General features: G+C 38.3%; 1 protein-coding gene across 3 annotated transcripts in view; it reads left to right on the forward strand.

Annotated features, from left to right (window-relative positions):
- Positions 1–15,570, forward strand: part of AK5 (adenylate kinase 5) — a 304,302-nt gene that overhangs the window by 8,621 nt on the left and 280,111 nt on the right. For 2 of the 3 annotated variants that reach the window (XM_033225352.1, XM_033225354.1), the window contains exons 3-5: positions 3,092–3,259; positions 7,230–7,399; positions 7,508–7,621. In XM_033225352.1, the coding sequence (XP_033081243.1) occupies positions 3,092–3,259; positions 7,230–7,399; positions 7,508–7,621 (452 nt within the window). The remainder of the gene's footprint in view (positions 1–3,091; positions 3,260–7,229; positions 7,400–7,507; positions 7,622–15,570) is intronic. The other variant, XM_033225353.1, reaches the window with a different exon arrangement.

Raw genomic sequence — 15,570 nt, forward strand, 5'->3', positions numbered from 1 at the left:
TTTATTTCAAAACCAGCACTTACTTCTTTTCCTGTTTCCATGAAGTCAGCCGGTAAGTCAGTTGGGCAATAAATTAACCATTTATTGAGTACTACTATGTGTCAGACATTCTTTTAGGACTGAAAATCCAACCACCAGGAAAGAACAGACATGGCACCTTCCTTTGGGGACCTTATAGCCTAGCAGTGAAGTCAAGCAGTAGGAATATAAGCAGGAGCACAATGGCACCATAGGAAAATCATATGCTAAGAAATTAACCATGTTAACAAAGGACTGAATCTAACCTAGGCTGGGGTTCAGGATCGGCTTCCTGGAAGAGGTGATGTGCTTATATTTGGAGCCGAAAGCTAAGTGTGTGTTAGCTAGAGAAGGATGGAAGAGATTGTACCAGGAAACAGAGAAGAGAAGTTCCTGAGGCCGACAAAGAAGCTGTAATTTGGTTAGGAATGAGAGAAGTCCAATATTGCTGGAGCAGAAAAGAGAGGGCAGAAAGATACTATATGAAATGCAGTATGGTCCTTATCCTTTTAGACTTGAAACCTGGAAATTGTTTTTGAACTGTCACCTCCTTTCATTTCTCATATTCCAACCCTAATCATATCCTTCAGATCTGGCCATCCATTTCCATTTCCCCTGCTACCACTCTAGCCTAAGCCTTCATTTCTCATCTGTTGATTACTTTAACAGCCACCTAGCTGCTACTCTTTCTGTTCTTAGTCTTTCCCTGCTCCAATTCATTTTAACTAGCAGATTAACCTTCCTAAAACATGTATTTCATTTCATTGTTTCCTTTCTCTTACCAACCCTCCCCTGCAAATCCTCCACTGGCTTTCTACTAAAGCTAAACCCTTTACCATGGTAAAGGGTTCAGGGACCTCCACATTGAACCACGCTCTGCCCACCCATTTTATCTTCTGAGTTTTCTCTATGGGAAACTATTTCAGTAAGACATTCTTTTTATTATTAATTCAACAAATATTTATTGGACACTGACCATCTGCCAAGCACAGTTCTAGATCCCAGGGATACAGAGCTCTAGACTATAGGTGAGGCCCCTGCTCTCATGAAACTTATAATCCAATTGGAGAAGACAAACAATGATTGAATGGATAAATGAAAAAACTCTCAGATGGTGAAGTAGGTACTGTGCAGAGCATTAGAGTGATGTCCCTGAGACTCACTAGGATGCTGCACTAGATTAGAAAGTCAGTAAAGTCCTCTTGCAGGAGGTGACCTTTAAGGTAAAGTGTCAATGACAAGAAGCAGTCAGCCATGGGAGCAACAGGGGAAGAACATTTCAGGCAGTTGATTGTGGTGGCAAGCATGGAAGCAGGTAGATCAGTAAATAGTCTATTATGATATTCCAGGTAAAATATGATGATGGCTTTGGAAGAGTTGTGATAGTAGAGATGGAGAGAAGCGTATGCATTTGGTATATGTTTTGCAAATAAAGTATTGGGAGTAGATGTGCAGAGAGAGGGAAGAAAGTAATCAAGGATAATGTTTCGAATTTTGTCTAATGTTGGATGAACTGATTAAATTTCAAGGCAGAGCAGGATACTGTTGTTGGTGCTTTTCCTGATGTAGCCCTTCCCAGCTCTTTCTAAAAGAGATCTACTGTCATCTGCAGACTACCCAGTGCTTTTCATGAAGCTAAAATGAATCTAGTGGGTCCGTGGTCAATGCCCTTATTTATTGTATCAACAGAGAATGGAAAGTTCTAACGGATCAACATCCCTGGGAGGAGATGTGAGCCTTATGCCATGCTAAGATACAGTAGTCAGCAGAATTCCTCATGGAAGGCTAGGTGACCTCCTGTTTGCTTTGTGCGAGTGCCTTTTGGGTAGTTAGTGCTTCTCTGTGCCTCCTGGAATACTGACACCTGAGGTAAAGAAGAGGAAGCCATAAACTATATATCAACAACTGGTTGAGACCATCTCCCTAGTTTGGACTTGCCAGCCCTGTCCTCTGGTCCTTTTGAGTATGTCATTTGAATTTCTGACTCGGAGTCTTCGTACTGTTCCCACCAACTGGGTTATATTTCCTGCATTTCATCACCTGTGCTTGTCTTTCAAAGTTCAGGTCCTGCCTTCTTTGCAAGTCCTTTCTTACCACTGCAGCCCAAATGTAATTCATTAAATTACTGCGATGTTTATCAGAGAGATACTCATTTTACCACTTATCATGACTGGTGTTCATACAGCTATAAGATATAAACATATAAGCTCTAGTTTATAAGCACTAAAGGGACAGGACTACATCTTATTCTTATACCAAATTACTCTTAACACACTAACATATCTGGCATGTTATAAACAGCAATAAATAGCAAGTATTTGTTGCCATTATAGATACAAACTTAAACTTTTACATCTTTAAATCCAGTAGATTAAAAATAATAAGTAAATTGATAAAGTAAAACTAGATGATGTTACAAGATATTCCAATTGTAGGAATTATTTGCACCCTCCTACCGACTGTGATAGTACCTTAATTTTTTATTCATTATGCCACCAAGCCATTCCATTAGATCACAGTAGCATTTCTGGGTCATAGTAAGCAGCTTATCTATATTTGTTGAATGAATGAAATACACAATATATAAGCATTAGCTTTATGGACAGGCAGCTGCATATGCTTGTGAAGGTTATGTACTACACAACTCCAGAGAGCACCATTTGCAGAGGCCATGATGTATGCAACCTACCAAACAAAACTAGGCAGTATCTGAGAAGGCTCCTCTTAGGGCAGAGGGCGGTAAAGTTTCATGAGCCAAGTTCATCTCACTGCCTGTTTTTATAAATGAAGTTTTATTGGAACACAGGCACACTCATTTGTTTATTATATTGTTTATGACTGCTTTCATACTACCATGGCTAAGTTGAATAGAAACTGCACGGCTCACAAAGCCCAAAATATTAACTATCTGCCGCTTTATGATAAAACCTGCTGACCACTAAGGGAGACTTCTTCCAGTTGAGAACAAAACAAACCCATTTAATTTTAAAATTGCTTTTACTAATTGTTTAAGTGTGAAGAGTGTTTTATTATGGTGTTTTTTCCTTTTCAAAGTTATCTTACTCTTTTGCAGTAATGCCTGAAAATTCAAACTTTCCATATCGGCGGTATGACCGGCTCCCTCCAATCCATCAATTCTCCATAGAAAGTGACACGGATCTCTCTGAGACTGCAGAGTTGATTGAGGAGTATGAGGTTTTTGATCCTACCAGACCTCGACCAAAAATCATTCTTGTTATAGGTATGAAGACAGAAAGCAAAAATTCTCATACTGTTGCTACCTTTGTTTATATATTTACATTTCAAAAAAGTAAATCGTGTATTATATGTGCAAATACTTAGTTGGATGATGACAGTCAATAGAAACAAAAGCTCAAGGGACAATAAATGGAAATATTCTTAGTATAAGTTGCAATAAAATAGAAATTGTTTTAATTATATAATCTAATGCCTATTGCATTTTCATAGATTCCTATTAAAATGTCATAGAGGCCGGGCGCGGTGGCTCAAGCCTGTAATCCCAGCACTTTGGGAGGCCGAGGCGGGTGGATTACGAGGTCAGGAGATCGAGACCCTCCTGGCTAACACGGTGAAACCCCGTCTCTACTAAAAATACAAAAAACTAGCCGGGCGCGGTGGCGGGCGCCTGTAGTCCCAGCTACTCAGGAGGCTGAGGCTGGAGAATGGCGGGAACTCGGGAGGCGGAGCTTGCAGTGAGCCGAGATTGCGCCACTGCACTCCAGCCTGGGCGACAGAGCGAGACTCCGTCTCAAAAAAAAAAAAAAAAAAAAAAAAAAAGTCATAGAAATTCTCTCTAATGAATTGAAAGTAATACCTTCAAGATTTATTATCCTGTGGTTTTATGTATTTAATCTTGATCACAGATAACTGAGCCAGTTGAAGTTTTCTAAGAGCTGGATGTGGTGGTAGTCCCAGCTAGTAGGGAGGCTGAGCCAGGAGGATCCCTTCAGCCCAGGAGTCCAGCCTGGGCAACATAGTGAGACTCTGTTTCTAGAAGAAAAAAAGAAAGTCTTCTAAACATGATGTGGTTTTTACCCCTTTGAACCAACAAATTAAATTTTTACTCACTATTAACTTTAGAGGGAAAAATAAATAATAATATATTGGTAAAGATTCATATAAATGAATCTTCTTTATGGCAAATTGGCACCTATAATAAATCCAAAGTTTCACTGTTAAAAGACAAACAAATCTAATAGAATAGTGTTTTACATAGCACATAACATCTGACTATTAGCCAAAATAACAATGATAATAGTTCATTTTAAAAGTTGCCACTATGAATCTTGTGTTGAATGTGGAAATATCAGCCCCATGACATTTCACAAGGAATAGAAAATGAAAATGTTTTAAATATTTTTGAAAAATTCCTTTTTGGTCAAGGAGGGAGGATCACTTGAGCCCAGGAGTCTCAGACCAGCCTGGTCAACATAGCAAGACCCTGTCTCTACAAAAAATTTTAAAAATTAGCTGGGCGTGGTGGCACACACCTGTAGTCCCAACTATTGGGGAGGCTGAAGTGGGAAGATAGCTTGAGCCCAGGAGTTCAAGGTTGCCGTGAACTCCACTGCACTCCAGTCTGGGTGACAGAGAGACCTCATCTCAAAAAAAGAAAAAAAAAGTTGTGGCTATTTTTGCAAATTCTTCCTCAAAATCTATAAAAATCATGAAGAGACCTATGAACATGCAACATGTAGTCATTGTTTCATATTCCAGTTAGAATCACCTTTCACAGAGATGACCAAAAGCAAAACTCTGGCATGAAATGTTCAAAGCTGTTCTAGCCGATTGCATTAACAGAGTGCCAAATTTATAGAGACCCCATGCAAGGAAGTAGTGCTCCAGAGGACATAGCAATATTGACAACTAGGAAAAAAGCATGCAAATAAACACACCAAGCTATAACAAGAATTTAAGCTCACTAGACTAGAAGGAATGACATTTGTATATTTTAAAGTGAAATGAAAATGAAATTGCAAATATATCTAGCCCTGAATTGTTAAAGACAAAATTACAGGAAGAGAGTTTAAAGTCAGTTTTTGAAGAGTTAAAATATTTTTTTGAAGAGTTAAAATATTTTTATGGTTTTATGGTAGCCACTGTTATGCCATAAATCTCTATTCTTGCAAGTGGAATGCATTCTTTTTGTGCTTAAAATTTTCAAGTCCTTACCTAGAAGACAAGGAAACACTTTAATAAATGATAGAACTACAGGTGAAAAATAATCGGGAATTATGTCATCATTTTATGATTTGTATGTGGACAGAACACATTCTTTCTATTTTGCTGTTCTTGCTGCTAGTAATAAAGTGTTGGTCATTATTAACAAGATGAACAAATGGAAGCTTGATTGTTCATGAAAATGGTTTGATAGCAAATTGATCTTGTATAAAAGAGCACAAATATTGTTTTGTGTGTACTATGAATTTTATATGAAAATGATTAAAATATTTCAATAAACTAAGATCTTTGGAGAACATGTAAATGCTCAAATCTCTCCCACTTCACATTTCTTTCTATTCAGTGAAATCAACTTGTTTTCCGAGGTTGTGATTCTCATTATAGGCTTACATGCCGTATTGTAACATTTTATATATTATAAGAATGATGAACCAATAAGTGTAATTAATTTTAAGAGGATTGAAACAAGGGAAGAAAGGAGAGAGTGGATCTTATGTTGTCTGAGAGAATTGGGGCAATTTTGTGACTTTTTTGGAATTATAAAATAATTGTACCTGAACCTTACAAATTTGTATTAGTTCCAACCTAAAAATGTGAGAGTGGGGTATAGATGCCCACATGGTTTCTCTTCTAGCACTGCAGAATTTTTTTAAGGCTGACTCTCTTGGAACAGATACGAATCTCTCTTATGTTAACATAATCATAAAATATCAGTGAGATGGACCCTAATATTTATAAGTATTAGAGATAAGTGAACAGAACAAAATTAAGCCCATTCTGGCTTTAGAAAATTAATTTGATAGGACCTTTCAGTTTTCAAAGTAAAATTAATTTGATAGAAACTTTCAGTAATTAAGCTCATCCAACAAATTTAATGACAGAGAATATCTCTGTCAATTGTGCCAACTGCATTTTTTGTTGTCTACTGTTGCCTCCATTAGTTGACAAAAAATTTTTTTCCTGAAAGTACCATAACATTCTCAGTGTGTCTGAATTTTTTAAATTAATGGAGTGTATGATCTCTTAGTTTGGTGGTTGTGATTAAGTGTGGAAATATAGCTTCTGAAAGATACCTGATTCTTCAAGGAATAAATCAGTTTGAATTTGTCAATGGAATTGGTCAGATAATTTTTTTATTTCAAGTCAATTCATGATTTGCCCATATATTAGTAGGTTAAAAGCAGCTATTTAAAACCAAAACTTACTTTTGATTTGAAAAATAATCTAGTAGAAGTATTTAATCCATTTTGATTTTATTTTGCATATGACAAGAGATAGGGATCTGGTTTCTTTCCTCTGTATATGGATGTCTAGTTTTTCCAGCATCATTTATTGAAGAGACTGCTTTTTACATGGTGTGTGTTCTTGGCATCTTTGTGGAAAATGAGTTCACTGTAGGTGTGTGCGTTTGTTTCTGGGTTCTCTATTCTGTTCCACTGGTCTGTATGTCTGTTTTTACATTGCATAAAACTCTTGCATTCAAACAATATAAGGCAAGGACATGCACGAGCAAACATTTCAAAAAAGATTTAAATAAGCTGTGTAAATACTGGTGGGCCTTTGTCTAAAAATAATGGTTACATTTCACCGAATTACGCATTAACTCTTTGTTGGCATGGAATCCATTATTGTTATTTTGATCGTTGTTTTTTATATCCCACAGATTTTTCTTTGATTACAGAAGGAAAAATGTTAGATTTTACATAGAAAAATGTCAAGATTTCTTTCAACTACATTGTTCAAAAATTTTTTTAATTAGCTATTTGCTCAAATAGGTAGAGGAAAAACCTGTATCTCTCATTTAATACAGTTGGTCAAGACAATTCTTTCCTTGATGAAGTCTCTACTTGCTTTACATTCAAAGGCAGCACTGAGAAAGCCACAAATGGAACCGTTAACCACCCTGCCTTGGTGACACAGAATCTGCATCCCAGATGAAGTAGTAGTTGTGTAAAAGGGAGGTCCTTATTGTATCAGAAGATCACAGTTTTGCCTGTTTTAAATAATAGGTGGTCCAGGAAGCGGAAAGGGTACTCAGAGTTTGAAAATTGCAGAACGATATGGATTCCAATACATTTCTGTGGGAGAATTATTAAGAAAGAAGATCCACAGTACCAGCAGCAATAGGAAATGGAGTCTTATTGCCAAGATAATTACAACTGGAGAACTGGCCCCGCAGGTACTGCTGTATAATTTTCTTTTATTCTGCAAAATGTTTTCCTACCACTTGAGTATACTAAGTTTAACTGTGGGTTTTTTTTTTTTCCATCCTTTCTGTTTATAAAAGGAAACAACAATTACAGAGATAAAACAAAAATTGATGCAAATACCTGATGAAGAGGGCATTGTTATTGATGGATTTCCACGAGATGTTGCCCAGGCTCTATCTTTTGAGGACCAAGTAAGAATGTCTCCTTATATTTTAAATGGACTATTTTTTGCTTAAAATTTTGGGAATAAAAACAAAAAGACTTCTTGGAAGACTTGTGGTGCTTTTGAATGAATTCTGGTCTGAAAACAGGCAAATACATTAGTGTGGGTTGGCAGAAGGTCATTTCTTTGGCAAACACTTAAAAATTGAAGACAGTCTCTGCCAAAAGGAAAGATAGCTAATAATAGAATTCTTTTTATTGAAAAATGCAAATCTCTCTAAAATGTATTTCAAAATACTTTTCATACAATTGTTTTTTATCTTGAATTACTAAGAATAAACCTTATTCAGTACTGTCCAGGGATGCAAAACATTACCCTGTACTTATATTCATGCCAACTAAGGAAACTTTCTTCGAGTTGTGAAATACTGAACCACCTACGTAGATTAAGATAGGGTTCAGTTGCCAGAATTTGAGTAGGCTATGCCTGCTCAACCCCCAACACATCTGTTTTAAAGGAAAATAAATCAATTAAAGTATTTTATATATCTATTTAAGCTTTAAAATCTCATGTTAATTGGTTTTTCATTTTAAAAAATTAAGGCTGGACTGAGTGGCTCATGCCTGTAATCCCAACAATTTGGAAGGCTGAGGTGGGTGGATGGCTTGAGCCCAGGAGTTCCAGACCAGCCTGGGCAATATGACAAAACCCCATCTCAAAAAAAAAAAAAAAAAAAAAAAACACAACCTGGAAATTAACCAGGTATAGTGGCGCACACCTGTAGCCCCAGCTACTCAGGAGGCTAAAGGAGACTGAGAGGCAGGAGAATCACCTGAGCCCAGGGCAGCAAGACTACAGTGAGCCAAGATGGTGCCACTGCACTCCAGCCTGGGTGACACAGCAAGACCCTGCTTCAAAAAATATTTCTTTTAATTACAGAGGTAGTATATGCTCATACAAATTTTAAGTCGATCTGTAAAACGTGAAAGTCCATCAACACCCTCCCATCCCACTGCTCCTCCTTTCCTGAGAAATAGGAGTACTGTTAGGTTTGTTATATATTCTTCCAGACCTTTTTCTATACTTACATGCATACATGTAGGGACACACATGCACATGCTCATATTCAAATGCATTCTAAATTTTCATAATGACTTTTGCAAGTTATATCAATGTTGAATGACCGTATCTTTTTCTAGAGACCCTTCCCAACCAGATGTGATTCATATGTAAAATTTTTGCCAACCTGATAAGTAAATGGCATTTTGTGTTTTAAATTTGCATTTCTTGGGTTACTATTAAGGTTAAGTATATTTTCATACACTCATTGGCCATTTGTATTTCTTCCTTATGTGAATTGCCTGTTCTCCTTTGCCCATTTTTCTACAGACTTTTAAATATTTTTCTTATTTATTTCAAGGAGCGTTTAACATATTACAGATACTGTATTATACAGTATTAGGTAAAATACGATGTCAGTTTATGTATCACATGAAAGAAGCCTGGAGTTGGGCAGTTCACGGCCAGGGTAGCTTTACAAAACATTTTTTTGAATGTTCCCGTTAATTGTTTTGGATCACCTATTGTGCTAGAATGTTTGCCTCCCCTTCTTAGGTTTCCTCTCCCACCATAAGTCCAGAACCTCTGGTGCTCAGTCAGCTTAAGGGCTTGGTTCTAGTTGTTCTGGCTTTGAAGAGAGAAAAACTGGAAAATATCTGATGAAGTTTTGTTATTGCTGTTGCTACCACATTGTATTCTGTTGAAAGCGGGTGCTATGGCAGTCATTCCATGTGATTCTTGGTTATTGGCAGAAGTGTGATAGGCAGAGAGGCAGGCATTGCCACCCAAACCTGGTTCTCCTACCCACATATTGAATGTGCTAAACTTGGTAGGGACAAGCAGATGAAGCTACTTGATTTTTTTTTTTTTGTCTACTGCTTTTTAAACATGCTATGTTGAGTATCTTTCTTTTTTGTTGAACAATAACTCAGGAAGAGTCCCTGACTTTTCTGGTCACTTAAAAAACATTAACAAAAGATCTCATTTTCAGCTCTTAAAAAGTCCAGTCCAATCTAAATCAAAACTTTAATTTCTTATTCACTTTAACATATCTCTGCTGTCCCCAGCTTGGACCAGTTTCAGACTCAGAAACCTAAGGTGGTATATCAGAATCTTGAAATTCCTACTCATGTGACTTGCAGTAGATGGGAGAGGGAGGGAAGAAAGGATTCCCTCTTACATAGGGAAGAGGTAGGAAAAGCATAACCCTCTGGTAACTCTCTCTGGATACCTGATCAATCTACATCTTCTTTTTTTTTTTTTTGAGACGGAGTCTTGCTCTGTCGCCCGGGCTGGAGTGCAGTGGCCGGATCTCAGCTCACTGCAAGCTCCGCCTCCCGGGTTTACGCCATTCTCCTGCCTCAGCCTCCGGAGTAGCTGGGACTACAGGCGCCCGCCACCTCGCCCGGCTAGTTTTTTGTATTTTTAGTAGAGACGGGGTTTCACCATGTTAGCCAGGATGGTCTCGATCTCCTGACCTCGTGATCCGCCCGTCTCGGCCTCCCAAAGTGCTGGGATTACAGGCTTGAGCCACCGCGCCTGGCCTACATCTTCTTTTATATAGCCTAGTGATAGGTAACAGTACTGATTTGGGGTCTGTTAGCAAATTCTATAGGATGATCTGTTATCTCTATGTAGAATGTGCGGCAACTTACATTTATTGTTTTCAACCACATTTCTGAGACTGAAAAGGTCCAATTTAATATCTTCTTAGGATGGCATTCTAGCAGCCTGGAGGTTCTTTGCCACTGTGGGCAGTACAGAGGTGTCTGAGGTCGATGTCACCTTTGCTTATCCTGCAGGAGTTAAGCGGGTGTGGAGGCAAAGCTGAAATGTTTTTGTAAAGCAGTCTCAGGGTCAGCCCTGATTATTCTACACCCTATGTAGGCTTAAGCTTCTGGGGTGTCTTTTTTTCTGCTACCATTTCTGACACCAAATATGTGGGGTCTTCCACACCAATTCTCCAATTCTCCAACACCAACTGGGTGCCTAAGAATTCAGTTCAACTTGGACACTATCCAGAGTTAGTTCAGACCCCACAGGTTAAGAGCTCAGTTCCATCTGTTCCTGCTTCAGACATCAGTTGCAAGTCCCAGCAACCACCTGTACTTCTGATTGACAGTCTATAAATTCAGGGTTTCCATAACACTCTCCACAGGTTGTATAATTCACTGCAGTGCCTCAGAACTCAGAAAAACACATTTAGTGGTTTATTATAAAGGATACAACTAAATATATATTTTTATTATTCTGCATCTTCTCAAGGTTTTGCTTTAACTTAGTTTTTGTTTGTTTGTTTGTGTAAATATAGGCACACACACACATACCAACGTTTTCCCCAAGATTTCCCCACAGATCTGGGGTGTGAGAAGAGGTGAATTTCTGATGTCAGCCATATATGGGTGATGGTCAGACTACTGTAACAAAAGGGCCTAACACTTAAATGGCTTTTAGGATGAAGAAGTGTATTTTTCGTCTTCTGGAATAGTCTCCATGTGAACAGTCCCGCTTGACTGGGCAGCTTTTTTCCTTGAGGTCACTGAGGGACCATGGTTCCTCCCAGGTTTTTCTGCCATCACCTAGGACACTGTCACTAGCCGGATGGTTGAAACAGGGTTGTCATCATATATGGGTTCCAGCTAGCATGGAAGGGGAAGAGAATGCGAAGTCTCAGATCTGGAAGTGACATCCATTGCTTCTGCTTGCATGGCATTGCTGAGAATTTAGTCCTGTTGGAATTGGGAGGAAGGCCAGGAAGTAGAGTCCTGCTGGGCAACCAGGTGCCTGGCAGCAATGCTATTACTATAGACATCTGGGAGAACTAACTAGCAGCTTCTCCCACAGTTTGCCTCTCTGGCCATGCAAATGCCTGCCTGCTCCCTTCTTCCCACACCTACAATGTACTCACTCACTCCCCAAGTAAAACAACCAGAGTCCCATCAGTTAGTTCAAAAGTGGAGAAGCTCTATTCTCTATATAGTTTTCTTCATCAGGTCTAGCTTTGACTTCTCATACTCAGCCACCTGGAAACTGAACTTCAAGTTATCTTCTTTGTCTATCACTAATAAAGAGTAGAGGAGCAAGCCAAGGACAAGTGAAATAAAGGCTCCTATTTAAAAAAGGAAAGTTTGAGAATATATACAGTAGTCCCTGAACCATAGTGAATCCTGTTAGGCAGGGATTGTAAAGGTTCCTTGCCCTGGCAGTGCCTCTGAGAAGTTCTTCCTTATCCATTATCTGCATGACACATTGAAGTAGTATATTGGAGACTAATATGCTCTTCTCTCCTTTTTTTTTTTTCTCCTAAGTGACAAGATCCTTCTCTGTCAGCCAGGGTGGAGTGCAGGGGCATTGTAGCTCACTGCATCCTCGAACTCCTGGACCACACTCAGCTAGTTTTTTAAAAAACGTTTTCGTAGAGACAGGAGCTCCCTGTGTTACCCAGGTTGGTTTCAAACTCCTGGCCTCAAGTGATCATCCTCAGCCTCCTAAGTGCTGGGATTACAGGTGTGAGCCACCGCAACTGGCTGAAACCTGTTTTAAGTTAAAAAAGAAATGCCTTTTTTTTTTGGCCTAGAATTATGTTTACTTTGGTAAAAACTATTTCTTTCCAAATTTGGTAGATTTCCTCTCAAAAAAGAGGAAAAAACAAAAAGCTTCCAGTCCGTGCTAGTAACTATATCATAAGTTCTTTTCCAGAGATAGTTATTAAGCTGCTTTCTTTTTTATCTTCCTGTTTTTCTTTTTTCTGTTTATAGATTGAGGGTACAAGTGCAGTTTCATTACATAGATACATTGCACAGTGGTGATTTCTTTGTTTTCTCATTTTGATGACAATTACCTTGAGGCCATCTAAAACAGTGGGCTTGGGTAGAAAGGCAACATCCTTAGTCTAGGTTTTGCTTCAGGGCTAGGTGCCCTTTTTTTGGTGGTAGTGGTGGGTTAATGGGAATTCTTTTTGCAACAGCCTAATCTCCTGCTGTTTGGAGGTATACAAGCATACAAGCAGTTGGCTTGTTTAACCTTGTGTGGTCTTAAATTACTGGATACTTTCCTTTCTCTTACATGTGCTCACAAAGTAGTCAATTCTTGAGTTAATCTATTTCTTGTAATATATTGCTAAGCGCAGCAAAGAGCAGTCAACGTACACAGCCACTCTAGCTCTTTCTAGCCATATATTTAGCTATGGGCTCCATTGGAACATGATCTGCTTCCCAAGTGATCACAGTAATAATGATGTTATGCAATGACGTAACAGGGGTTATCAACTTTCCACTCTAAAATGTCTGTGCCCTTACTACCCAAGCAAATCGATGTCACATATTTTAGTTCTTTTGATATGGTAGCATCCCCCCCACTTATGTGACTATTGTCTGTATTATTTAGAGTAAATCCCAGGTGCTACAATAAAAAGATACAATGAACAGTAGCATAATACAGAAACTTATTTCTCTTTTATATAATGGATGGCCTCACTGTGAATGAGGGGAGGGCAGTTTCAGTTTTCACATTCATGCAGAGATGCAGAGTTTTTTCCAGCTCATTGTCCTTCCAACTCTAGAGCAACAGCTCCAAAATTTTTGGTCACAGGACCTCTTTACACTTTTTAAAAATTATTAAGGACCTCAAAAATCTTTCATTTATATGTGCTATATCTGTTGATATTCACCATATGAGAAATTAAAACAAATTTTAAAATAAGTATTTAAGTCCTTCAAAATAATAAATCCATACAAGTTAACCTGAACGACATATTTTTAGAAAAGTAATCATATTTTCCAAAACTTAAAAAGTGATGTGAGAGACATTGCTTTATATATTTGCAAATCTCTTTAACTGCTAGCTAATAGAAGAGAGTTATATTCTCATATCTGCTTTTGTATTCAAACTGCTGTGACATCATACTTCCTGTAGCCACTGCAAAACTCCACTGTAGCTTTGTGAGAAAGTGAGAGTAAAAAAGGCACATAATGTCATAGTATTAGCAGGAAAATAGTCTGGACCTATGTCCTTCTGAAGGGATCTTGATGATCCCCAGAGGTCTAAGAGCACAATTTCAGAACCACTGCCCTGGGGCATTGTAGACATCTGCATGGTGAAAGCTAGGTCACTGCCATGGCCAGGTTCCAGCTGATTGGAAGGGGAGGAGAGTGCAAAGGATATATGCTCAAATTCTTTTTTAAACGTTTTTATTTTAACTTTTGTGGGTACATAGTAGGTATATATGCTTAAGGGGCACATGAGATATTTGGATACAGGCATGCAATGTGAAATAAGCACATCATGAAGAATGGGATATCCATCCCCTCAAGCATTTATCCATTGAGTTGCAAACAATCCAATTACTCTAAGTTGTTTTAAAATGTACAATTATTATTGACTATAGTCTCCCTGTTATGCCATCAAATAGTAGGTCTTATTCATTCTTTCTAACATTTTTGTACCCATTAACCATCTCTGCCTCCACCCCCCGACACACCTGTAACCCCTTATTACCTACCCTTCCCAGCCTCTGATAACCATCCTTCTACTCTCTATCTCCATGACTTCAATTGTTTTGATTTTTAGATCCCACAAATAAGTGAGAACATGTGATGTTTGTCTTTCTATGCCTGTCTTATTTTATTTAACATAATCATGTCCATCCATATTGTTGCATATGACAGGATCTCATTCATTTTTATGGCCAAATGGTAATCCGTTGTATATATGTACCACATTTTCTTTCTTTTTTTTTTGAGACGGAGTTTTGTTCTTGTTGCCCAGGCTGGAGTGCAATGGCACAGTCTCGGCTCACCGCAGCCTCCGCCTCCTGGATTCAAGCGATTCTCCTGCCTCAGCCTCCTGAGTAGCTGAGTTTATAGGCATGCGCCACCATGCCTAGCTAATTTTGTATTTTTAGTAGAGATGGGGTTTTCCATATTGGTCAGGCTGGTCTCGAACTGCAGACCTCAGGTGATCTGCCAGCCTCAGCCTCCCAAAGTGCTGGGATTACAGGCATAAGCCACCATGCCCGGCTTTAGGTACCACATTTTCTTTATCCATTCATCTGTGGATGAACACTTAGTTTGCTTGCAAATCTTAGCTATTGTAAACAGTGCTGCAACAAACATAGGAGTGCAGATATCTCTTCGATATACTGATTTCCTTTCTTTTGGCTATATACCCAGCAGTGGGATTGCAGGATCATATGGAAGCTCCATTTTTAGTTTTTTGAGGAACCTCCAAACTGTTCTTCCTACTGGTTGAACTAATTTACATTCCCATTAACAGTGTACAAGGATTCCCTTTTCTCCACATCCTCGTCAGTATTTGTTGTTGCCTGTCTTTTGTATATAAGACATTTAAGTGGGGTGAGATGATATCTTATTGTAGTTTTGATTTGCATTTCTTTCATAATCAGTAATGTTGAACACTTTTTCACATGCCCATTTGCCATTTGTATATTATCTTTTGAGAATGTCTGTTCAAATCTTTTGCCTGTCTTTTGATTAGATTTTTTTTCTATAGAGTTGTTTCAGCTCCTTGTATATTCTGATTATTAATCCTTTGTCAGAAGGGTAGTTTGTGAAATTTTTTTGCAGCCCACCATTCTGTGGATTGTGTTTTTACTTTGTTGATTGTATCCTTTGCTGTGCAAAAGCTTTTAAATTTGGTGTGATCCCATTTGTCCATCTTTTCTTTGGTTGCCTGTGCTTATGGGGTATTGCTCAAGACATTTTTGCCCAGACCAATGTCCTGGAGATTTCCCCCAGTGTTTTCTTGTAGTGGTTTCATAGTTTGAGGTCATGAATTTAAGTCTTTGATCTATTTTGATTTTATTTTTGTATATGGTGAAAGATAAAGGTCTAGTTTTATTTTTCTGCATATGGACATCCAGTTTTCCCAGAACCATTTATTAAGGCAGAAAGAGACTGT

This window comes from Trachypithecus francoisi, unplaced genomic scaffold (genome assembly GCF_009764315.1).
Source record: "Trachypithecus francoisi isolate TF-2019V2 unplaced genomic scaffold, Tfra_2.0 Lachesis_group12, whole genome shotgun sequence".
Taxonomy (NCBI): domain Eukaryota; kingdom Metazoa; phylum Chordata; class Mammalia; order Primates; family Cercopithecidae; genus Trachypithecus; species Trachypithecus francoisi.